Below are 25,944 nucleotides of genomic sequence, written 5' to 3'. Positions count from 1 at the left end.
TCTTTAAAATTGACAGGAAAGAGAGGTCTGCTTGTTCTCTATAGAATTGTTCTCCCCGTTTTCCAAGGAAAAGGAAAAAAGACAAAGCTACACAGCAGAGTTCTGAGCATCCTTTTGGCTTTGTGCTTACGAATGACCACAGCTCAATTAACAGCGATATTTTATGAAGGTGTTCTTCAGTTCCTTGCAAATGTCACACATCTCATGTGGTTTCAGCCTATCTATATTGAAATTCATCCTGCAGGGTGCTTCTGCAAGCTGGCAACAACTCATTAGTCTCTCTCTCATCAGCATTAAGACAAATGCTTTTCATGATTATCACTGTATTACTTCAGACCTGGAGACTTGCCATCACTCCATATTTGTGCACGAAGAGGGTCTAACGCTGAATTACAGACCAGATTCAAGAAAACCTGTTGATGCTGATTCATTCGACACATTTTCATTTACTTTAGATCCCTTGTCTAAGAGGCAACTCTCTTCTACTTTAAGAGACGACCAACACATATTCCCACATGACAGCCAAAGACACTAAGGAGGAACTGAAAGACAGCTGATTCTGCCCTACTTTTTACCCTCAATAAATTCACTAACTTTCTTGATACAAGGCTCAGCTTCAACAGACATTATAAGTAAGAAACCACTATCCTGTGTGGAAGAGAAACACTCAAGTCATCTGCAGAATCTCTGTGGACAGTTACATGCATCATGTATGACAGTTACTATCACAGAAGTCTGAGACTTCAATCTACGCAATTTTTCAGTCTCCAGATGTAGATTTATTTGTATACCTGCAGTACCAGCGCTCTAAAAGTCTGAGGTCTAGCAGTTTTGTGCCCACGCCATCTGAGAACACAATGAGACTTAGGCAATTCACTTGTTACTTTCAAGCAGCCATAACTACAAGGTAAACTGATGCACCTAGAATTCAAGCCTACCAAACCTAATCAATGTATTTATGAGGAGACAGGGAAAGCAACCTAGTTAAACAGAGAAAACTATTGCTTCAGTTTTAATACATCACTAAAAATCCACTTGGAAACTGATACTCACTCTAAGAGGGTATTTTATTTGCTTTTGGCACATTATACTGACATGCATTGTCCAAAGAGAAGAGGTGCTTTCAGCAGCTTACTGCCACATGTTGATGAATATCAGATGGGTGATAATTGCTTTGGATCTTCTGCCAAAGTTTTACATTTGCTCTGTATGATGCTACAGTGTATTTAAACTAATACTTAAAGAAACATCCGCACAGTCTCACTATTGTATATTCTATCTTAAGTTTAAAACATGATTTTTCTTTTTTTCTAAACCGACAGTAAGCGCACAGTGACAGGCATTTTAAACAAGTACTTCTTATTTATTCACAATTTAGATAAAGTTTAAAGAAAGACAAAAGAAATACAAAGGACAACATCAAAATGAAAAGGAATTTTAGTGACCAAAGTGAGTTTCTACAGCCAGTGCTCTCCATACATTTCAAAATGTTATCCAAACACTGCAGGCACAGAATTCAAATAAATCCTGTAATAAACTGCTATGACTATTCCCTTTGAAATTAAACTGGGAATGGAAGTTAGCCACCTTTTATCTATGATTACATGAACCACCTAATTCTTTCAGTTTCTGCTTAAAGCAACATTTATCTTTTACAAGATGGATTCTGCAATACATTTTCAAGTAGCATTTTTCATTTTGTCTGAGCTCTGCTATAAAAAAAAATCAGTGTCAACCTTCTGTATAGCAAAACAGCTTTTGATCTTGCTTGTGAAATAAATGCAATTCATAGCAGTGTCACACTTGCAGCTTGGAGGTATCCTTGGAGATACTGCAATGCTTCTGCATTCAGACTAGTACTCAGCATTGATGGAACCTTAAAATACATGAGAGAGCAGAAGTGTCAACATGTGTATACATTAAACTACCACTATATCCTGTTAATCACTGTGTCAACATAAGGTACAAAGTCAAATTACATCCTGACAGCAGCAGTTTTTCACTGTGAAAGCAGTTCCTGGAATTACAGTTCCTGATGCTGGCAGCAGTGTACCTAGAAGGTTTACCCCATGCTGTGTCTTGCAACTGAAATATGCATAGCAGTTTTACTTGCTGCTTACCCAAATCAAATATGAAGGAATATAGCAAGCCTTAAGTTATTAAAGCAGATGTTTGGATGCAGCAAGCATCGGATCTTTCAGGCAATCTTTACTTACCAAAAACTTGAAAACAAATATGCTATGGGTTAAAATAATTAACTGTAAATTTAACTTGTTTCATGCAACATGAATTACCTGAAGTTCCCTGATAAATAAAATTGAACTGGAGACAAATCCAAATTATGCACCTCCCAAAGGGGTAAATTTTAGTTTAAGAAATGGTATGTTTAAGATTATTGTTATATGAAATAGTATGAAAATAGCGGCCTTTCTTAGATTAGCAGGAAAAAAAAACTTTACAAAAGCTATATTCAATTGTAGAATAAAAGACAGCAATTCCTAGCTTTCCGATTATGACATACTCTATTTTTGCTGATTATCAAACTTTAGCAAAAGCAGTCCATTGTCAAATGGGCATTTCTTCTCTGTAGAATTTGAGATTAGCATACTATGTATAAAAGTCACTTACCCTGCCTGGGCAGGCAGTAGACAGTTTGTGAAGAGACTGTGCCAGATGGATTCTAGGATTGTTCACCATTTGACCTACAGGATCGTGTTCTTTTTTCCCAGCAAAGGCTAGCTGAGAGAATGCAGTCTGATATCCTGCAGTATCTTCTATGTCAATGAAGTGTTCTTCATCAGGGATAGTGTCATCCTCAGGCAGTTCAAAAAGGCCAATTAGGGCCTGCAGCAAAGGAGTCCTACATGTAAAGGGGGGAGAATAAAGTCAGAGTGCTTAATGTATTAGAACAGGATATATTTGATAAGGATGTCCAAATTACTCAGAACACTTTACAGTTTACCCCTTGCAAGTACTACCTCTGCTGCTGAAAGCTTATAGCACCCAATCTAAGTTGGGCTTGAGGAGCTGCATATGTAAAATGGATCTGTATATTTTACAGGCATAAGAGAGATGCTCTTATTAAAAGCATTAAAAAAATGTATTTTTGATCAGACCAAATTCTCTTAATATATCTAAAAAACAGTTCTCTGCTAGAGTACTCCTTTGCTCTAATTCTTTGGGGTTTTTTTAATCCTAGTTTAGGGATCCAGTTATTTTCATTACAGCTGGAATGGTCTACAGTTTTCCCAGTTAGCTTTCACCAAAATTGCATTGTCAAGCTAACTTCTTAAAATGTCTCTCTCAGGTTATTAATATCTGTGCTTAGCTCGTCTGGCTAGCAGAACAGTTTTAAGTCAAAATTGGGCCTAACTTTTCAGAAGCAATACAAGGAAGATAAAAAAAAAGTAATATTCTTTCTTAAATGCAGGCCCATCTATGCTAGGTCAGTGCTCTATGGCCATCATAGAGTTCTCAGACAAGTTTGGCATCTGCTTTGAAAATACAGCTTTTTTATTTGCTAGAAGAGAAAGTGGTATGAAAAGCCTGAAACTCAGCTTCATAACAAGTAGCAGGTCTGAAGAAATCAAATCAGAGTGATTTCTGAAGAACGTATTTTGATGAGTAGCTCACATTTTCAAAAAACAAATGGTTTCACTTAAAAACCTTGAAGTGTTCTACATACCACAGCTTCGTATATTCTGTGTCCATCATAGGAGGACATTCTGTCAATATTTTTGTAATACCAACAGCACAGATCTTCTTTTCAACTTGTCCAGACACTTTCTGTATTTCAGGAATTATTATTTTCTCCAAAACCATTCCAAACATCCTATTATGATGTTAAAAGTAAAAGTATCAGATAGTGAGTATATCAGCCTTAAGGTAACAAAAATAACATTGATGGGAGTCACTAGAAAAAAAAACAAACAACCCTGCCACCCACCAAAAACCTGATAACTAATGATGCTGCCAGCATATACCTGCTATAAATTTGACAGCACTTTTCACAAAGGGAGAATACAAAAACCACCACTTGTTCCTTTTTATAATCTGCTCATGTGATTAATATCTTGAATTACCACAGAAGAACTGTGGGCACCAAATGAGAAAAAGAAAGAAAAATTGCTACACAGACAAATTAACCTGTCTCCACAGTAGAAGAAGCCAGTTTGGCTAGCCAAATTGGGCTTGTCTAGTCAAATTAGCAACAAATACACTTTTCCATTGTAGTTAAAAGAGCCAACGATTTCCAACTTTAAAAGACAAAGATTACATATCAGTCTTGAATAAAAATCATACTAACTTTGGTTGTATGCTGTCAAATATTTCTTGAAGAGCTAATGCCCCATATTTTATGCAGTACAAGTTAATGAAGACTAGGAAACCTGTAACAAAAAGAAGGTCAAGTTAAAATCAACAGGCAAACAAAACATGAGCTCTAGAATCAGCAGCAGATTACAGGGTTATAAAGTTCTTGACTGGGTTAGCAATGGCATTCCAAATAAGCGTCAAGTATTAATCAAGTGTATTAATTACATTAACTTGTTACCTAGCAATTTTTTAGACAAACTTCAAAAAGTCTGATCTTTTCACGTACCACAATTATTTGAAAAACTTAAACACAGACACAACCACTAAAAAAAGCCTCAATCCTTTTTCCCCTTATAGCAATCATAAAGCACTAGAAAAATTCTTGACAAACCTTTCAGATCACGAACCACAAGGTCTCTTGAATGTTTTTAATTGGAAACTCTTAATACAACGCAGCTTTTCGGTTTAGTTGTGAACTGCTTTAAGTGGTCTTTGTACTAGACAGTGGGTCTGATGCATTAAGAGCACTACTTAATTTTAGTTTGAAGATAAGCATTATAAGCAATCATATTCTTGTTATCAGTAGAAGGCTTTAACCAGGTTTTACAGGATTGAAAAAGGATATTGTATAATTTGTGTAGCAGTAACATTAAAATAACTTAATCAATGTGATGATAATCTTCAAATTATAGGAGGAATAATCAGAAAACATATTTCAGTAATTTGTCACATTTTTGCTTGTTTAATGCAAAAATCTTATCAATAACTTAAGCTATATTAGGAAGAATGATAAATGAATCATGGAAAATTTAACAATAGAACAACTATATGTAACAAAGACAAGTGAGGTCAATATTATTTTGTCTGAGAATGAAAGTTTGCTGGTATTAGAGATGAAAACAGAGACAGTTTCAGATAATTAGTGACGCCTTCTAGAGTATGAAAGTAGAAAGGAATACACAAACTTTTCCCCTCATTTTAGTTCCATTCTCTAAGCTCTGGTGAACTAAGTATGACCCGCTGTGACAAGTCCCCTATATGCAACCCTTTATTATACAAATAATTTGAAGCAAGTCACTGATGCCAAGAGCTCACTATTCCCTCTTTATCTGCATAGTCACAGGACACTACATAATACTTATTCAACACTGTTGCATATTCTAAACAGTTAGCATCACCAGCACATGACACTTTTCATAAAGCAAGGAACTTACTTTTAATAAATTTTGTTGTTTTGGAATTTTGAAGTCTTTGGAATAGTAGAATGAAGATCTGTTTCCTGTACTGGTCAACTGATTCACTAGAAATTTAAAACAGCAATCAAGCCATAATAGCATTTTACTAGTGTTGTTTTACAGAAAATATGTACAGAATAGTTCAAGTCTATTTTACTGACAAATGTGACTTTTTAAATTGCTAAACATTAAATATGAAGTGTACAAACACACCAACTATTGAGAACTACAGAAATTAGTTCTGAACATAGTTTCAGCTCATACTCACGGAGGCATATGCTCTATAATACTGTTTAGAAGATAAAATCCTTGATGGTCATTAGCTTTAGAGGCAATCAGCTTCTGGAACACACCTAATAATCCCGGCTGTAAAAAAGCAAATATAAAACTATGCACTACACTTCTTTATATGTAATCTACCAGAAACTTGCCCTGTGATCTAAAACACATATCAAAGCAAAAGCTTTCATAACCTAACACAGGTTTAATTTCTGCAGTTAAGGACAACAAGGTAAATTTATAATGAGACCAAGTGATGTTCCCTTAAAGCATTAAGATTAACCTTGAATAAACAAACACCTGCACACCTAATTAACTCTGACTACAGCAGATCATGCAGCAGAAATGACAGAAGCTAAGTACACAGAACAAGTCTCCCACTGAATTTACTAACCCTCAGATCTCCCAACATCTTTGCTCCTCCTCGCTCACTGTTCTGAAAGGAACCTCTGAGTTTTCCTGATCCCCCATGTTCCAGATGAGGCAAATAAGACAGAAAAACTGTGGAAATTTATCTGCTTGCAAAAAGCCACAGGAACCAAATGCAGGAATTTTACATCTCCATTGATAAAAGGATGTGGAAAAAATAAATCCCAGACTGCCATAATGGAAAAGCATCCAGAAAGTCTGAATTCATGGTATTCTTTGTCCTTCTATGTAAGAACCCATTAATATTAAGTACAAGCACAAATTCTGCACAAATTCAGCTAACCAGTAAAGGAAAAAGTCCTTCCCCCCCCCCTTTCTTTTTTTAAATCTTAAATCAACATGTTTGGAGACACAAATTCCTACTAAATCAATCCAACTTACAATTTTATCAGCAGCAGCACTTGCTATCGTATTGGCACCTCGCTCTAAATAAGCCTGCAGGAGTCGGACCAAAGGAGGAATGTTTCCTGTCCTTTCCCATAATACTGGCTGAAGTAGATGAGGAAACAATGCCATATAGGATGATGGGATTTCATTTTTATGCATTTCCAGAAGTAGAGACATCACTTGAAATACATACGGAATGAATTCTAGAAAAGATGGTGACAAAATACAGTGGAAAAAAAAATCAGCAAGAATAATCAATTTGTAAGAGCCACATATCTCTGTGTTAATATATTGGATTTGTGGATTCAGTCCAAAGATTCCAACAAATAAGACCTTGGAAAAAGTACACTGCATCTCAAATTTAATTATTCCAACATATGGAAGCACTTCCAGCTTCTACTTCTTCTATTTGTGAATGTTTCAGAATATAACATGGACAGTAAAGCATTACAAACAAGGCAATGCAATTAAGAACATCATACAAAGATTTGGGGTAGTGGCTGTTAAATACTTTTAAAATATAGTTTGTTTTAAAAATAAATTAATGAAGCAGGTGTGCTCTATGGCACACAAACGAAACCCAGATGCTTCCTAAAAAAGTTGATCTGGACTTTTAACATGTTGCATTCTTACTTGGGTCTCCTGTGTTACTGAAAAAAACTGCCATGAGGTTAATCAAGGCAACCAATTATAGCAGAGAGAGAGCACAAAAAACTTACTACTTTTATTTTACCTTGTACATCATTTTGTAGTATCTCAGTGAACACCATAAACAAAGCCTCTTCAAAGCTTCCGACCGCATCAGGGTTTGCTTTGCATGTTATCCTTATCGACAAGCATATTGATTCAAACATGTAATGGTTAAAGTGAGGTTTGCTTGGATTCTAAAAACAAGTTATGAACAAATAAATCAACCCAAGCTTGTAGCTATGTCATTTATTTAGTATAATGTATTTTTTGTTTCAACTGAAGTCTAAAGGAGCAACTGGGAATAGGGATACTAAGCTTTATTAATATGCTAGTGAAATTAATTCCATAGGTACAAGAATAAACAAAAATCTGTAAAATATAAAAGAAATTTTTTTTTAATATGTATTTCTAGGAAAAAAAATCAGAATCAAATAAACTAAACAGTTACACTATCAGAAAACAAAACCAGGCCAAAAAGTAAAGTTCTTCCATGTAAGGTGTCTATTCAGTTGTTTATTAGATAATTTTTATATTCAGCAGCTAAGTTTAAGCTATACATAAAAAAGGTTTTCTGGATAGTTGATTAAGGTATCTTTAAGCATTCTCTAAAGTCAGTGTTCAAGAACATTAGCTCAGCTTGAACAAAAAAGATTAAGAGAATTTTGCCCACCAAAAGTGGAAGGGTAATTTCTTTGATTTAAGCCCACATTTCAGAGTTTAGGTTTGACATTAGCCTGAGAAGTTTCCTGGTCAAAGAATAAAGGAGCTTTGAGAAATTTAAATTATTGTAATGCTGCCCTCTGCATAGGGAAACATTTATACTATAAAAAGCTATTATAAAAAGACTTCATACGCAGTTTTGAAATTTCAGAGGAAAGCAGAGAAGAATGATTTGAAAGTACATCTCGAAAGGAAGACAGTACTTCACTGGAAGGTTGTTTTTGCTTATTTTAATTGAGAAGTACTGAACAACTAGCAAAATTTCAACAAAACGTAAACAATATAGTATATTAAATCTTTAAAAAGATTGCTCTGATAAGAAAGAAGTGTGAACCTTTTGCTCAGATAATCTTTTCTTTACCTTACTGACAGCCAGCAGCTTCTGTGTAAGTTGTGTGATGACAGAAGGGATGTATGGAATTATGGATTCCTGTAGCAGAGAAAAACTCCTCATGATAGCTGCAAATAGATTGAAAGCATTATCTTCTGGAGACAAACATGTGCTTCTGTCATGTGACTAAATCCTTACTCTTTTACTATTAAAATCAGACCAAGGAATTAAGAAGTAAGAAAGCGCATCTGATGCAAGGTGCAGATCTACCACTACAACAAAGGATAAAGCAAAGTCCTGTTATCCTCATTCTATAGATGGAGCACAGAAAGATTAAGCAACTTGCCCAGAGTAAAAGAGGGTGTTTGCAAAGTCTCAGATCTTGGCACACTATTAGCAATATGCCATTCAGATCTGCTACTGATACCGCTGAGGTGGCTGCCCCAACTACAAAGACTACCATTTGAGAACTACTTTGTCACACACAATCCTACTAGGTATAGTGTTTTTCTTCGATTCCAAAAATTTAGTCAAAAATGACTTAACAAAGTCTGGTAAATAACTGCAGACTGTGCATACCATTTTAATAGGTCTGCATAAATCAGTTTTTTTCAAATAAAAATTTCAGTAGCTTGTAACTGAATATAAATAAACCAGCATATATAAGCTATTATATAATAAGTTGAGCCTTTATCTCAAGTTAACCAAGTCACACTTATAGGGCAGAACTCAAAGCATTCACCTTTCATAATGTATTCATTTTCGGATGAGCCAGGAAGCGTCAATGCTTTAAAAAGGTTTGTTAACAGCACTTCTACAAACGGTATCATTTCTGCAGCTGTAATGCTGTAAGTAAAACACAGCTCCTTAATGATGAAACATATTCACAAGTTTCAAGCATTTTACAATACTGTAATACAGAGAAATACAAGATCCCTACAGATATTTCATCCTTAATGGACAAAAACTATTTAGCAATGAATTTATTTCTGCTTGAAAACTTACAGGGTAGTATTACTAGTCCCCCTCATGGTAAATAGTCTTTCAAGAGCATGGGCTGCATAAGTATGGACCACAATACTTTCTGCTTGAAGATGATTGATTAAAAGAGGAATAGATACCAACAGTTGTTCTTTAGGTACCTACAAAAATATAGCAACAAATTGTATAAATGTTACATAAAAATACAGATGGTTCAACACCTATCAGCTCCAAGCTCAGCTGCAAATTGAAAGCTTGGTAAAGGAAGAAATCCTGGAAGTCTTCTCCAGTTGCTAAGTCACACATCAACAACCAAGAGGTACCAATTTGTCCTCTTTCGTACATTTACCCCTGACTATCACATCTGATAATGAGTGCATATATTCCTAAAGAATACTTATTTTTCCACTCTACTCTGTCTTAAGCAGCAATTAAAAATTATCAAGCTTTTTTTTTAAAAAAAAATCACAGATGTTTTAAAGAGGTGAATAAAAGTAGCATAAAGCTTAAAAATAATATTAAAAAAAGTGTCTGGTTGCATCTCAAATCAGAAAAGGTAACAGAGGACAAATTTGCTGTACTCTTCCTAACAACTGTTATCATGATACAAGCAATTAGCTGAATCTAGACTAAAAATCACTTGAAAAATCTCAGTGTTCCACAGAAGTATGCTAAATTCAGTGTTCCAACAGGATATGGACAGCACACAGACTATGTATTAATTAGCTACTTATACCAGTATCATTTACTTTCAAAACTAAAAATTCAGCATATAATGTTATATAAGGTTATCAAACACCTGTTAAGTATCACTGATATGTTAAATTAGTTAAGCAGGCTTAGCGAGTATAAAGTGACAAACTACAAAGTTTTTTCCACAAGAAAAAAGGAAAAACTTACTTGGTTTCTAAAAATCATGATATATTTGATACCATCAGCTTTTAGAACAGGGAATTCATTCACTGCAAAAGAAAAATATGTAAGTCTTAGTACTGCATACAGACATGACATCAGCTCATGATTTTTTTTTTTTTCCAGAAAGACAATATGCAATGCATTTCCACACTACTTAGTCAGTGTATTACCACACAGGCACTTTTAGGTGGAATATCAGTTTTGCATGCAAATCACACTCTGACACCATTAAATGCACAACTCTTTCGTGTAAAGTTTCCTCTTTCAGCTCTAACAGCCTCCAATTAAGTATTCCAAGACCACCCACTACCCTCCAAATATCACAACATAATTGCTGAAGTATAAACTAATCACTCAGTCTGTGGCTTAAATCTATAAATCTGTAATCTCACCAGCATGGGCTGATACAGGCTGTCGCCTAGCTTTCAGTATTTTAACTTTTGAGTTTTGTCTAGCATAGAAGTTTGTACACAATAGAAGAGATACACAAATACAGAAATCAAATTAATTTGACTCAACAAGTTTAAGCATGTCAGCTGATAGCAACCATGTGAGTACGTGCCCTTATCTTGAAGATGGTATCAGGTAATTCATCTTTGTCTAAAAGCTCATTCATTGCAAGCCAAACTAATTTGAATTACTTCCTGTGTGCCACGTGTTACCAGTCTATACACCATCTTCTGCCTCAGAGAATTCTGACGTGAGATCATTTCAATTTGTATTTGAGCTTTAGGAGACAGTGGCCAGCGTCGAGGTTTTAGCATGTTACAAAGTGTGCTGCATGAAAATTAACATTAAGCTTACCACTAGCAGACTTTAAGTCAGGTTGAATGTGATTCACAAAGAATTCTGTCAGATTAACAAGTTCATTGGCTTGTGTTATTCCATGCTAGGAAAAAAAAAAAAGAAAGCTCTATAATAGATGTCATTCAGCTATTTTTCTCACTCATTTTCATGTGTTTTTAATAAAAGCAATCTACAGCATACATGCACACTGCAGAGATGCAATTTCAATCATCTCAAGCAGAGAACCCTCTAATTATTTTTTCCTGTTGTTTTTAGTGTCCAGTTCTCAGTTGTAACTGTACTGACATTCAAAGTTATTAGCCCCAAGTTGAGAAGCAATAACATGGATCACCTATAATAACAAATCAAAGTATTAGACAGAAAACATTAGAAGCTTATTAACTTGATACTTTTATTGTGACAGGCCTTTTAAAAAGGAAAAGTTTAGGACTAATTTGAATTCTGAATTTGAGCCGCTAATAATCATTGTTTCAATTTTCTCAGATGAAAAATGCAACTAATACACACAGAACAACAGATTTGCATATGAGTATTTAGGTGTTCTAAGTGATATTATTCTATATTTGCCACTAAAGAGCATAGAAAGGGTAAGATGCATATCTTCGCAGTTTGCTAACTGCTAGAAGATTGTGGTTCACATTATGCATCATGATTATTAGCATCTCCTGTGCAGCAGTACAGAATTGGAGTATCAAAGCTACAGGAAGAGATTGGGACTCTTTAGCAAAACTGAATAAAGAAGCTTCTACAACATTTTTCATTATATTTGCCTCAAATTTGCCTTGTAAGGCCACAGACATTTGAACAACAATGTACTTAAATATATCAGTATATTAAATTCTGTTCCGCAGGATGATGGGCAGATGGTACAAGGCTACTGTTCCCAAATACAGTCAAGCTCAGGTATGTTTTCCAACATATCCAGTCTATTAGTTGCTTCCCCCTGAACAAATAATAAGACTCATTTCAAGCCTAACTGTAGGGTTCATGTGCTATTTCCAAGATAATAAGTATTTAGGGAACAGGAAGTGTTGGGAAATATAATATGAAGAATTAAGAGAGTCATTTGAATTCCTTCTAGTCTCTCCTTCTCAACACTTCTGATCTCCTCCTGCACAGCTAAATTTGGCCTTCCAGGGCTTACAACTCTGACTCAGTATGATGTAAAAGCATAGAGGTTCTAAACCCAAGCCAATTCTCTTTCTTTACAGGGCTGCTGCATTCACGCTAATAAGCCCTGACAAGTAGTCGGACACGGTGGCTGACTTTGCCCAATCTCTTTGAAGATCAGATAACTCGCTCAGTTAATGAAGATTTGATGGCATATTAAACCACGTCCACAGTGTAAGGACAGCTTTTAATCTCATCAATATTAAAATACTGCAAATACAATTATTTCCATTTTGAAGCAGCATAAAATGAATCACATCAATCCTCATACACACTATAATATGCAAATGTATATGGCTTAAAACAAACAGAATGCAGAAGTACCTTCTGAGTCTGAGCTTTGGATGCCAAAGATGTAACAAGGTAAATAGCTGCATCTTTGTGCTTCCAGTTAACAGATGGATTCTTTGCATATTCTTGCAGCATGGAATTAACATATCCAGAAAAGATCCCTGTCACAGGCCCTTCGAAAAACTTGCACAAGCCTCTGACTAGATCACAAGCTGCTCTGCGCCTGGTGTCAATATCTGCACAAGAACCAAAGATTCTTTAGATGAGAATACAAGCAACTCCTCTAAGCCACATCTCCATCTTTTGCTAATGATTGCAATTCTCCACATTGATGTATAAGAACAGCATTTTATTTACTGTCATAATTGAGACTAGAAAAGTATATTTTATTCACTCTTTTGTACAACAAGAGGAATGGACATCTCCCTGTACTGCTTGTGTATATGCAGGTTTTGCTACCCTGTAAAGAAAGTTTCAGTAAGCATGCAGGGGGACATATTTTACTATTTTTTTTTTTGATAACTATGCACCCAAAATAGCAAATTTTCATAACAGATTTGTAAAAATTGTTTGTTTCAAGAGGAAAAAATAAAACGTAATCTGGCCTTGAACATGGTATACAAACAGAAAGGACATAGGAAAGTAAAGCAGAATTTAATTGCAATAGAGTACCTTTCTAGAGTAGCCTCAGAAATACACATAAAATATTTCTCGTTTAAATTAACTTAAAAGCACAAGTAGCTGACAAAAGAGCTCCACATACACCTAAAAGGCAGCCAACTGTGGATGAGTATGATGAAATATTTGCTTGACAAAGTCTGAAAACATTTTCCTCCAATTTTGTCCTCCACTGCAAGGGTACAGTAATTTCTCAAACCTATTACAAAGTGTCAGTAATCCACTTTGTGGCACAGAACAGCATATACAGAATGCCACAGAGATTTACATTTGGTTCATTTATGCTCCAGTCGGGCTGAAGACTAGACAGCTACAATCTGAAAATCAAGTAGCTCTGTTAGCACAGCTCTATGTTTTCAGAAAGGTTACTGTATTGGTTTGAATAGAATGCCAGCACACAAAGGCTGGCTGGCATCCACCTGGCTTGACCATAGATCTACATGCAAAATTGGGCAAAGTTTAAATTAAAACATCACAGGCTAAATTTAGGTATGAATTTATCTGCTATTTAAAATTCTACATATTGAAACTAAATACAGAACTGTGGCCATTATTCAGCAATGACTTACAGGCTACATTTGCTGAAATGACAGTGCAGTACAGAAGACATAACAATCTGAGTAAGATAAGAAGCTATAGACAGTGTTCAGAACTGTTCAAAACAAAAAGCTGCTAGAAGGGGCGGGTCATGACATGGAATCTGATCAAAATTTGGATAAAATCTCTTGGGAGAAAAGCATGTTCCCAATTCCAAAAATAAGTTACAAGAGCCTCAGAAAATCACTTTAGTTCTTCAGAGCTATATTTAAAGACCAAGTATTCTTAGTATAAAGCTGAAGATTACCAGATCCTTCCAAGTCCCTTCTTATATATTCTTCAGAATTATCTTCAAATGCTTCTTCATCAGCCGCTGAAAATATAAAATACATAGGTGATTAAATACCAAGATCTCTCTTTTTGATGGTAAAAAGCAGTATCATCTTTATCAACTTGGTATTTTTTCCAGGTAGTTTTCTGTAACATTAATAGAAATAAATCAGAACTACCCAGAGTAGCAAAGTTAGCTTGCTGCCTCACAAATTACATTTTCTTTTGCATTCATGATCTGATGTATTTTTGGAGAAAAACAAAAAAAAACCCAAACCAAAAACAGAATGCATTCAATATTAAATGTATTTAAAGAGGCTTCCAGAGCCAAACTTAAAAAAAAGCTTTTTATTGCTGCAATACACCTTCATTGCATTTTAGGCACCAGGATCAAAACAAGGAGGAATAAGCATTGCAATTTAGCAGGCCAGATATCCATGCCTAGACTCCTTGAATTATTCTGGTACTCATGTTAAGCATAAAAAGTTTACTGGTGGCACTCAGCACACGACCTAAACTTTTCATGCGTTTCAATTTGAGATCATAGTAAAGTAGAAAAATGATCAAACATACTCATACAACAATTCTACAAAGCCCAAATGACAGGAATCTGTTGTAGAAACTTGGTTCTGAATCTAGTTCTGAATCTAGTACTAAAGTACACAAATGGTAATCCTCCATTCTTAGACTTGTAACCTGTAAAGTAACATATCATTATAATCACAGTTATCTTTTCATTAAGCTTTCAAAGATACAGTTAAAAAAAAAAAAAAAAAAAAAAAGAGGAGGAAAGAAAAAAGAAGTTACCTCTAAATTCCATATTGGGAACAATAACCTTTTCACAGATGCTTGTCAATGTATTCTGATCTTCAAACAGATGCTTATAATGTGGTCTCTCACAAACAGAGGCCAGAAACTGGATTGCATTACTAACCAACTAGAACAACACACACAAAATTCACACAATTTTAGCATCGCTCACCAATTTATAATTCATTATTAAACTTTACAAGATCAGTTTATAACGACTTACCAAGTCATATTTAACTTCCTGGCCTGTTGTGACTAACAGATTCCAGATTGCTGTTACAAAACGTGGCAGGTAGGGCTGGAATTCTTCATCATATTTTTGAGCATACAAAGCAGCATTATCACAAATTTGAGATTTCAAGAGCTCCAGTAATCCAGCCTCCTCTTCATCCTCACATTAAAAAAAAAGTTAAGAACTTAAACATCCAAACTCCAACACTACTTTTAATATTAAAGTTATCAACATATTTGAAGGTTATATAGTCTTATTTCACCATGTTCTAAAAAGCTTAAAGAAATACCTCTCACTTTGCTGGAATGATCACATTTTTCTGATTTGTGCTGGAATTCCACTACAAGTCACAAATTTGTGCTATATACCTGTATTTCAAACATAAGAACTACACACACCTAAATGATTTAGAGTCAAGTTTGACATAAAATTCATTTACAGCTGCAGCAGAAAAAGGTAACACAAGGCACTGAAAAACAGGCTTAGAAGACATTATATTTTGTTACTTTAAATTGGTTTGTTTTGCTAAAAGTACTCCCCCCACACACACACCTTCTGCTACTTATTTCCAACCCTCCCCATACCAGCACAGATGTCTGTGGAGCCACAACACAGAGCAAAGCAAATTGGAAAACTGAGCTGGGGAGGAAAAAAACAAAAAACCAAAAGCACACCTCATCTTTCAGTTTTAACCCATATCACTTCCCTGATATGGGTTGAGCCCACAGCCATACAAATGCTTGTGCTGGGTGATGACCCACAGACACAAAAGAAGAGCAAGAGAAAAGAGGAGGAAGGCCTATTTTAACAGCAGCATTAGCCTAAAATGACCATGAAACTATGGCACGAGATAGACTTTTTAACACATCTTCCTAAATATTGTCAATAAATTTATACAGTGCTTTGGCTCCATCGTGTGGCAAGCTATTGTACCACATCTGGAAGGCATTTAAAATAAAAAAGCATGCACAAAATGAATTTGTGCTTTGATGACTTGATATCACTTCTCGCATAGGAAAATAGTTCTCATAATTAGACAAACTGTGACAGCAAGTGCTAAACAAGTACTTATGAAGGTCACGCCTTATATGTTCAACTGTTTGAGATTCTTTAAGATATCCTGTTTTCTGAAACATAGTACATGGACTACTGAATGGTACAGAAAATCTGAGCCCTGTGACTCCTATAAGCCAGGTAAAGCAGATGTCCTCAAAAGAATCTACTCATTCATATTATCTGATTTCATTTTTGCACATACCTGTAACTGATACAGAACTTTAAGAACTGGACCCCAGATTTCTTAAACAACTGGCCTATCTACTTCTCTTAAATCCCATCCTTACAGTCACTGTATCCCTTTGTTGTTACACAACAAAGAAAACTTGGGATTGTTCAGCGAGTACACAGAGATAAAATAGGAAGTTTTATGCAAAACTTACATCAGTCTGCAACAGTTTGTTATCTAGAGTTAAAAGGCTATGAAAATTTGTCATCCATGTTTCCATGTTATCTTCAAAAAACTCAGGAAGATCCTGTGGAGGAAAAGCATAAATCCACATTTTAATATCTGACTGCAACACTTAGATAATCTCTGTACTATAAAGTGGATTCATACCACAGCCTACTGCTGCGAGCTGAAGTGCGGACAATAATCTTCAAGACAAAACATTAAAAAAAAAAATACAACCCCTCTCCTCAAAACAGAGGCTTCAGAACACAAAATTCTCCATTCTGTTAGTTGTTACACCCTAACTAGCCTACAGTTTTCTAAAGAATGAACCTCACTGTGAGCAAAAAAAGCACAAGCCCCCCTTCTAGTTCCAAGTTGTTCTTTCGCCAGTGTTGAAAGAGCAGCCTGAACAATCAAGGCAAGACCATCACACTTAACAGGCTTTTGCTCATGTTGATACAATAAATATATAAGGAACCCCAGCAGAGTCTGGTTTTACCATTTTTCATACAGTGGCATTTATTTAATATTAGAAATTTAGGTCTGGTCTCAAAAAACCATCAGTGCTACCAGAATTACTAGCTATTGTAGTGCTATAGAGCTACCAGTTTTAAACTAATTGACTTTCATTTACACAACTGAAGACTCATGTCAGTACAGACTTCTTTATAAAGGAGCACAGCAGGTAACAAACTCAGACATTTGACTTCTGTCTTTTGCAGCTCATGGTCAGAGAACTACCTCCGCAACTTCTCCTTGCTGTAACAAGAGTTTAGCCTCTCTTCTCAATCTTCTATACAGATAGGGCCAAGCTAACATGTTAATTAACCCCATCCTTACTGTGCCTTTACTCCAGCGTTGATGCAGACTGTCAGCTTTTATTTTGGCCACAAAGCATGGCCTTAAAGGCTGCTTCAAATGGATCCTATAAATAAGAGCATAATAACTTTGTGAGATCAAAACAAAATCAGTAATTAGAAAAACAAGGAGATTCACCTGAAAATTTAAACTGTAGAACAGCTTCGCAATTAGAATGAGAGAAGAAAATAGAACCTTCAAAGCACTAGCATCATTTGCATGTGTGCTGCAAAGTTCAATTGTAGCCTAGAAAAAGACAAAAGAATCAGTCAAGTAACACACACAAACCATATCTACAAGAGGTATGGAAAAAGTGATGTGTAAGATGTATTAAATTTCTTTTTATAGAAAATATACTTTTCTTCCCCTTCCTGGTTCTGTCACGTCTCACCTCCCGAATCTAGTTTGAACCCCATTATCAGTTTCAAAGCAACTGCTCTTAAGTTTTCATTTCGTAGGCACTCACAACAAGCAATTGAGAATGTTAAGCTTGCTTTAGGAATGATTTAACAATGAATACCTTAAAGAGATTTGTCAAGGGCAACGCAAAGGCATCAAGGACAAGTTTGATCTCTGTCCATAACTCGTTTGATTTAAATTCATGGCGATACCTGACAAGTGAAAGAGTTAAGCACACAAATAAAATAGAGTCTTAATGCTTATTCCTAAATCAACTTGCATACAATTAATTTTCTTGCTGAACTTTGAGGCAAATCCTGTCAAGCAGACACAAGAACTAAACAACACAGTTCAAGTAGATCATGCAAGGCGTAAAATTTGATAACCTCTTAAATAAGGTCATATTACAGAGTCAATAAGCATAAGTAGAAGCCACAACTGCAGACTTTGTAAATACACACAACTAATTCTAATGATCAAAGTTTACAGAGTTAAGCAGAAATTTCACAATCCATATATAGACTCCAATATTCCTGGTACCTTTTAAACAAAGAGTGAGCCGTGCGAAGGACCCCATTAATGACATGGAAATCTCCACTTTGAAAGCGATTCACCATTTCTGTCAGCAAGTCTGGCCATTTCTGAGGAAAGTCTTCCCGGCCAATAATACTAATTGCATCACTCAACTGGAAAGGAAACATAACTATTACATACTATAATAAACACACTACTTAAAAAGAATGCATCAGTCATGCCAACTACAAATATCTAAGAAAAATCCTTATTGTTCTTGTCAGATTCAAAATCATTGGGTTAAAGATCTATTAGTTTTCACCACAAATAAATCTCACTTTAAATCCTATGTGCACATGTACTCTTCCTTCATGGAATTAGTGTGTGTAATTGGCTAATGCTGGAACTCAGCGTTAAGATTACTTACCAATAAAATAATTGCATTAAGTGGGCAGAAGCAGCTATAATTATATACTCCATGATATTTAGATTGGGATGACATCACTGAAAAGGGAGCTGAGCTCTGCTGTACCAATAACCAGAGCTTCCAGACACTTACTTTTCTAAAAGTCTCAAGGATACAACCAGAAAATGTCATATTACCTGCTTTTGAATTTGTTCTGGGCTGCTGAGCATCAAGGGCACTATGTTGGCTTTAATGGCTATCCGGTCAGATTCACATATTTTGTTTGGTTCATCTTCAATCTAAAATTAAAACAGTAAGTCATGGGTGTATCAGTATATTCTAGGCACTGAGAGAATACTGGTATTTCAGAAGTCAATTATTTATAGAAATTAATCATAACTATTACATTGTTAAAGAAACTAAAAAGAAATTCTGTTAAAGATAAGCCATGGCCTACCATGGAGCTGTAATATTAATACCCGAACAAAGCTGAAAAAAAATATACTTTTCTATAAAACCTTGAACTACATTTTTTCCTTCACTAATACTGACTTATCACATGTGTAACCCAGGGAATATTTATAAAAAAAAAAAAAAAAAAAAAAAAAAAAAAAAAAAAAAAAAAAAAAAAAAACCAACAACAACACACATGCACACACCAGCTATAAGGGTGGCTGCAAATGCCAATAATACACACAAGTTTATCCAACAGTCTCCTTTTCCACAGCACCATGTGTCTGTTCTCACTGCTACCAATCTTAAAAATTAATTTTATTTCAGCTGCCTCAAACCTTACATTCTAGAAAGAGTACATTAAGATGAGTGTATGTTACACACGAAAACATAAAATTCACTTTAAGAGTTATCCAATCAGTTCTAAACACAGATATCAATAAAGCCAATTAGGATGTTTCTATTAAAGAAATAAGGTTTTATATATATATATTTCTATTAAAGAAATAAAAATTTATTTCTATAGTAAATTAGAATGTTTCTATTAAACAAATAAAATGAAAAAAGCAGTGACAGCAATAGTCACAGCATCTGTGATGACAGCACAAAAGTTCAGAAACCTAAGAGTCGTCTATAGCTATTGAAAGAGGCAAGCACCTCCAGAGCATAATTCAATGCTTCTAAGATGCCTTAAACCAAATAGCGCTTTTACACTACCCTCTTTCTCACTTCCTTTCCACTATCTTCCTATAAACTTAAAAATAATAATAAAAAATAGTTTAGCAATTTCAAGAGCTATGTTTAGCTATAAGCAAGCAGTTATAAAAATAAGACACTGAAAACTTGTTTTTCTTTTGTTTCTATCACATTGCACTGAATCAGAGGTACGTACATACATTTAAAAACCCCAAAAGAAAAACATGATCTTTAAAGTCTGAGCATTAAAAGTTATATGATGTGAAAGGCAGCAATAACTGTAACAGGCAAGCTTTAAGTAGAGAGGTAGGACTCACAGCTCTGCTGTGCTCCATTTACATGGGTGAGGAAAGCAGAAATGATGGCAAGATCAGCAACAGCAAATCCTGGGTTTATTTATTTATTTATGAAGTTTTCAAAGAAATGAGACATTTTGATAAGACATTAAAGGCAGCACAGCGGGGACTATTTTGCAGATACTTTAGAAAAAACAAACTCTTCCCTATCTCCAGAAATACCCTGTAGGAGGGCTCTCCAGGCCCCATCAATCAAAGGGCTTGGAGGGGCAAAACCACTTTCCTTCCTCTGAGCTTTATATCTGTCAAGTCCAAGGTTGTTAACTTAAACCATGGGATCTAGATAAGTTAGCCTTAGGGCAGTATTTTATGCTCATACAGAGGCTCTTGAAACGAAAGCTTCATTTTTGGACAAAGGAATGTGCTTGAAGCCACACAGCAATCATAATGGTCCTCTGGTTGCACTTACTACATAGCATCTCCACCCACTCCAACACAAAATTCATCCTGAATTACATCAGTAACCCATAACAAGGAAGCCACTTACAAATTTTTTCCATAACAGAGCATTATTTCTCTTTACAACACGCCACAGATAAAGATGCAATTTGGGAGAAATGACTGAAAATGCAGTACTACAGGCACAAAGGCCTAGAAATTTTGTGCCAGACAATGCACTGATCTTACCTAACATAGTAAGCTAAGCAGTTTCAAATCTGCTTAATACTAAGGGCGGGGGACCATGGCATCTGCAAGTTTTTAACAGGCACCAGCTAAGAAATCGTGATGAAACACTTACCAAATAGTTTTGCTGGAAGACAAGATTATACATTTGATACTTTTTCAGAGATAGAAACAACACTTTCTATGAAATAAGGTATAAAAGGTAGCAATGAAAATCTCTTCCTACTGCATGGGTTGAGCTCTCCAACGTAATAACTTCCACCATAAATCAAATATCATGATTACTAAAAGTTCTGAATCAAAAATATTTCAGAACTCTTCAAAAAAAAAAAAAGATAAAATGTGATTAATGGCAATATTTTTTATTTTATTTCCACAAATACCTTTAAGTGTCATGAAGTGGCACTGTCCGCATCCTTCCATGTCTCACAAGCATTTACATGAAGATGAACTAGTATGATCTCTTCCAGCTGCAGTGCTGGCTTGAAATATTTGTAATACTATGACAGTATATACCAGACAAATTGTCCAACTCCTGAACATAGACACTTTACAATCATTTTACCTTAAATAATATTACAATTGGTTAAATGGGCTTCAAATATTGTACTTCTGCAGAGAGATACATTCAATTATTGCAAAGAATTCCTCCTTCAGCATTTTATCACCCAGCTTTTTTTTTTTTTTGAATAAAATGGACTCCAACACTCCACGTTTTAGTTCCTTATTTATAAGTGACCTGTGTTTATTCTCTAGATGATCTATCTTCTCTCTCAAAGTCCAGACATGCATGCATTCTCCAAATTTAGTGTCTTGTTGTAGCTCAAAAAGATTACAAAATCTTAGCATAACTACTCACTAGAATACTTACAATTCTCCAGTTCCTTTTAATATAGTTCTTGAATGTTACAGATGCACAAACTTTGATGACATTTTCCTGTGATTTCTCCAGCAGTGTTAAGAGTAACAATGGATAATTCTGGCTTCCTTCAACTGACTCGAGAAACTTTTCCGCTGTAAGAGAATATGCTAAGGTTAGTCAAAACTGAACGGATTTTTCTAGCTGGAGCTCTGTCTTTTCTCAAATGTCTATTTAGAATGAACAACTGATTAACATTTCTCCAAAGATTCACAAGAACAGAAACATAAACAGGACAAGTTGGGCAAAACACACTGTAGCTTCTTTACTACTGAGCATTTTAATGCTTTTGCTATGAACAAAAGCTCTGAATTGAGAGCAGGCTGCAGAAATTTTGCCTCCTCACCATTTTTAAAAGCCATAACATGACAGCAGCAAATCCTAGTTTATTGTTAGCAGCACTGTCTACATTTAGCAACAGCATCACTGTTTTAATTAATAACAGTATGAGAACAGGAAAATAAAATTAGAAAAAATGAGGGAAAAAATTACATTTACATATGTCCTTCATAAACTTTTTTTTAGGAGACTGAGTAATTCTGTAAAGAGACTATTGCACAAACTTCCACTAAAGAGGCAAACAAACACCAAGCTTTTTGGTCACATGTGGCACTTAATCACTTACCAGGACGCCTTATAGCAGGATCTGGATCTAGTGTTTTCTTTAAATATTCTGTTAAAGTCTGTAAATTGGCATCACTAAGCTCCATTTTGGCAGAACCTGAAACCCACAAATAATTTTGTTAAAAACACAAATCAAGAAATCTATCCTGTAGGTGACACATCTGTAGAAATAGATTACACAGAAGATGCAATCAGCTTTTTTTTTTTTTGATTATACCTCATAGACCATGGTCCTATCTCCTACGTCTGATTCAATAAAACAAGAGTTAGCATGCAACTAGGCACAAACACAACACATTCCATGAACAAGGGGAAACCAGAAGATCTTTTCTTCCCTACTTGACAACATGAGTTTGTTTTTGCTGTTGAGAACAACTATTAGCCCCAGAAATCTGCCCTGGTTGAAAAAGTTGAATAGCCGTGCTCTAGAGAATTGTAAAAGAATAATTCAAAGTGTATTAGAGAGTCAAGTTTTGTTTAAACATACATACTTGTCACGTCATCTGTAGAAAATACCCTATGTGATTTTTTTTAAGAGAGAAAAAAAATGTACAAAGCCAAAGGGTTTGTCCATGCTGTAAAATTAGATGAGGACAGGCGTGAAATTGAACTGCAATAGTTATTACAGAATAACTACGTGTAAATAAGTCTAAATTACTTCTCTCCAGTCATCCTCCTACACATATTCTCTTACATACTACAGTTATCTATTAACTTCACAGCTTTTATTAGAACCATTCACATTACAGTAACACTAAAACGCTATCAGGGCATGCTTTAATGGACATTTTGTTTAGGACAGCATCACCCATTCTGCCCATCTTTCTCTTCACCAGCAGTACAACTCATTTACTACAGAAGCAATGTAGAAGGAGGGCTTCTATTTTTCCTCTACAGTTTCTAATTAGCAACATAGAGTAAAATTTGTCTGTCCTGCTTTGGATTTGGTCTGTGACCAGTGCAATGAAAAAAGTTGCTATTTAAGCATATTTGCAAAGGCAGCAAGTTTTTATGATTCAATTTTTAACTACGGCATTTATATCACTAAAAAAGAATGCAACTGTATCCTCCTGATTGAAATCAAAGTTAATGAGTAATTAAGATACACTGTGGGGGTGGACCACCCCAGAAGTCCTACCTCCCATATTTCACCTCTCTTTTTGGGTTTCTCTGTCTGCAGCCTCATTCACCAATCTACATTAATCACCAAAATCCTAATAAAGTGCAGGATTATCAGTCAGCACCAATAAGAGCTGGCTCACCTGTTCTGCTACAAAGTGGCTCCATACATCATTATTATGATGTTGAAACTAATATTTATGTCTTTCATCATTAAAAGTAAAAATATATATCTACACCAGGAAAATTGGCAAGGCTGATGTGCAAGCCCATGTAGAAACCATTTATGGAGACTAAACTTTACTCAGCTAGGAAACCAAACTGAAACAGGAGACTCAATACTGAATGGCCTTTTAAAAATATCTCACATGGTTATATTATATAGGGGTCCATGTAAAACAATATACCCAAACACCTCAAGCTGACTGTGGCTTTACTTTGCAGGACAAGCCTGAAGATTTGAACACATCACTCAATCACTCATACGTAGGATGTTTACATAAACTATGTGAAGTTTTACTAATTTTTTACCTGCTACCTGTTTACTCTTACATCCTTCTCTTCCTCTAGCTATTCATTTTCTGGTTTTCCACTACATTTAGGAAATAAATATTTTAGCTTAACACACACACATAAAGACACAAGTAAATTAGTATTTTATTCCCACAGCATCATCCACTTTTTCATCCTATATTCAACTTCACCAATCACATGCTGCTTCTGTGAGCAACAGCTTACAGGCCTTGGCATCTGACAGTTGTGGCAGTGTGTCATCCCCTAGGACTACCACATATCCCATCGTTTTTCACAAGAAGGAAAGAACTGGCTTTTTTTCATAGCAGTATTACAGAGCATAGAAAAATTAAAATATGATGCCAAAAAAAGAAGAAAAAACCCACTGCGGTCTCTTTTTTTTTTTTTTTGTCAGATCCTCCTTACATTATCAGTTCAATTAAAACCAAAGACCCACGCCTGTTTTAAACTGAAGGGCAAGTGGTCTATTTGCAAGATTACAAGTAGGGGGTAACTGCCAGTGCAGTACTATGGCTTTTAGCTAGGTGCCTCCAAAGGTTACAGAAAATCAGAGTATTTTCAAGCTCTCTCTTCGGAAGAGGACCCACAAAACGCACTTATCGCATTAACGATTTCAGTCAAATCAGTGACAGACCGCAGCAGAGAAGGGAAGGGTACGCCGCTCCCCTCCAAACCGGGCGCTGTACGGAACCCGAGAGCACGCCGCTCCGGCGCCCGCTCTCCACAACACTCACCAAGCGCCGGCCGTATTGCTAGGGGCGGTCCCGGTTTCCCGGCGAGCGTTATCCTCCTCCTCCGCCACCACGGAGGGTTTTACACCCGGCCACCCCGCCGCAGCACGCGAGACGCACCAGGCCACGGCCCGGCGCTACTTTACCACAGGTTTCCCCAAAGGCCGAAACCCCACTGCCGCGGGTCTCGGGGGCCGCTCGGCAGCGGGGAGGGTGGGGAGCCGCTCCGGGGGCGCGGGGCCGCGCCGCCCAGCGCTCCCCCCGCGCCGCCTGCGCGGCCTCTCCGGGGACGGCGCCGCTCGGGCCCTCTCGCCCCTCATGCGCTTCGCAGCAGCCCGCCGCCAAAGGCTGCGCCTCCCCCGCGGCAGCAGCGCTCGCGGCCGCCTCCCGCGGGCGGCATCCGCAGGGCGGAGGGGACGCGCGGCCTCCCCCCAGACCCCGGCGGCGCGGCGCGGCGAGAGAGCCCCAAACGGCGCCACCGTCCTCACACTAGCTTGCTCCCCTCCCCCACCGCCGCCTCCAGACGGGCAGCGGCAGGGGCCAATGAGAGAAGGACGTTGCTGAGCCTCAGAGCTCCGCGGGCCAATCGCAAGCACCGGGAGGCGGGCCGAAGCAGCCCCAGCATGGTGAGCTGCGCCTCTCCGCGGCGCCGCGGGCCCAGCGCCCGAGCCCGGCTCGGAACCGAGCGGCAGCCAGCTGCAAGCAACGCGGAACGCCGGGCTGCTGCGCGGCGCGGCCGCCCCTCCGCCCGCAGCGCCGGGCGGCGCGGCCCAGCCTCACCTGGCGAGTTCCCCCGGCGGCGGCGGCTCCGAGAGCTCCAGCTGCGCTTCACATTCAAACCGCGGCGAGAGGGCGCGGCGGCGGCACAGTGACCGCATCACGCAGGGCGGTGCCACCGTCCGGCCGCTAGGCCAATCAGCGGCCCCGCCTACCTCGACGCGCTCCTCTGCGAACCAATCCTTGCCGCGCTCCCAGCTGCGGCGGCTGACCAATGGCGAGACTCTTCCCACAAGGCCGCGGCAGAGCGCGGGACGGCTCTGGAAGCCGGCGGGGCGCCGCGGGCCCCGCCCCTCCCCCGCCTCGCCAGGCGCGGCGCGGCCGTCGGGGGCGGCGCGGCCGTCGGGGG

At 37.2% G+C, this 25,944-nt stretch overlaps 1 protein-coding gene across 2 annotated transcripts; it reads right to left on the bottom strand.

Moving 5' to 3' along the window:
- Window positions 1-1,342: 1,342 nt before the first annotated feature.
- CSE1L (chromosome segregation 1 like) lies at window positions 1,343-25,750 on the bottom strand. Of its 2 annotated transcripts, none has more exons than XM_026106560.2 (25): window positions 25,599-25,750; window positions 22,436-22,531; window positions 21,763-21,905; window positions 18,960-19,061; window positions 18,384-18,529; window positions 17,965-18,055; window positions 17,583-17,690; window positions 16,576-16,668; window positions 15,128-15,295; window positions 14,902-15,031; window positions 14,072-14,137; window positions 12,583-12,785; window positions 11,086-11,170; window positions 10,267-10,328; window positions 9,391-9,527; window positions 9,128-9,231; window positions 8,416-8,513; window positions 7,378-7,528; window positions 6,639-6,847; window positions 5,818-5,915; window positions 5,529-5,614; window positions 4,307-4,388; window positions 3,686-3,832; window positions 2,629-2,860; window positions 1,343-1,876 (listed from the first exon to the last, which is right to left on the bottom strand). In XM_026106560.2, the coding sequence occupies exons 2-25, from the start codon at window positions 22,518-22,520 to the stop codon at window positions 1,787-1,789; spliced, it is 2,916 nt and encodes a 971-aa protein (XP_025962345.1). In that variant the 5' UTR covers window positions 22,521-22,531; window positions 25,599-25,750; the 3' UTR covers window positions 1,343-1,786. The 2 variants fall into 2 exon arrangements, with proteins under 2 accessions (XP_025962345.1, XP_025962346.1); XM_026106561.2 differs by lacking the exon at window positions 25,599-25,750 and adding an exon at window positions 24,822-25,341.
- Window positions 25,751-25,944: the final 194 nt, after the last annotated feature.

Source organism: Dromaius novaehollandiae, chromosome 16 (genome assembly GCF_036370855.1).
Source record: "Dromaius novaehollandiae isolate bDroNov1 chromosome 16, bDroNov1.hap1, whole genome shotgun sequence".
NCBI lineage: Eukaryota > Metazoa > Chordata > Aves > Casuariiformes > Dromaiidae > Dromaius > Dromaius novaehollandiae.
Note: the sequence above shows the minus strand (reverse complement) of the source record. Positions and strands in the feature narration are given on the sequence as shown.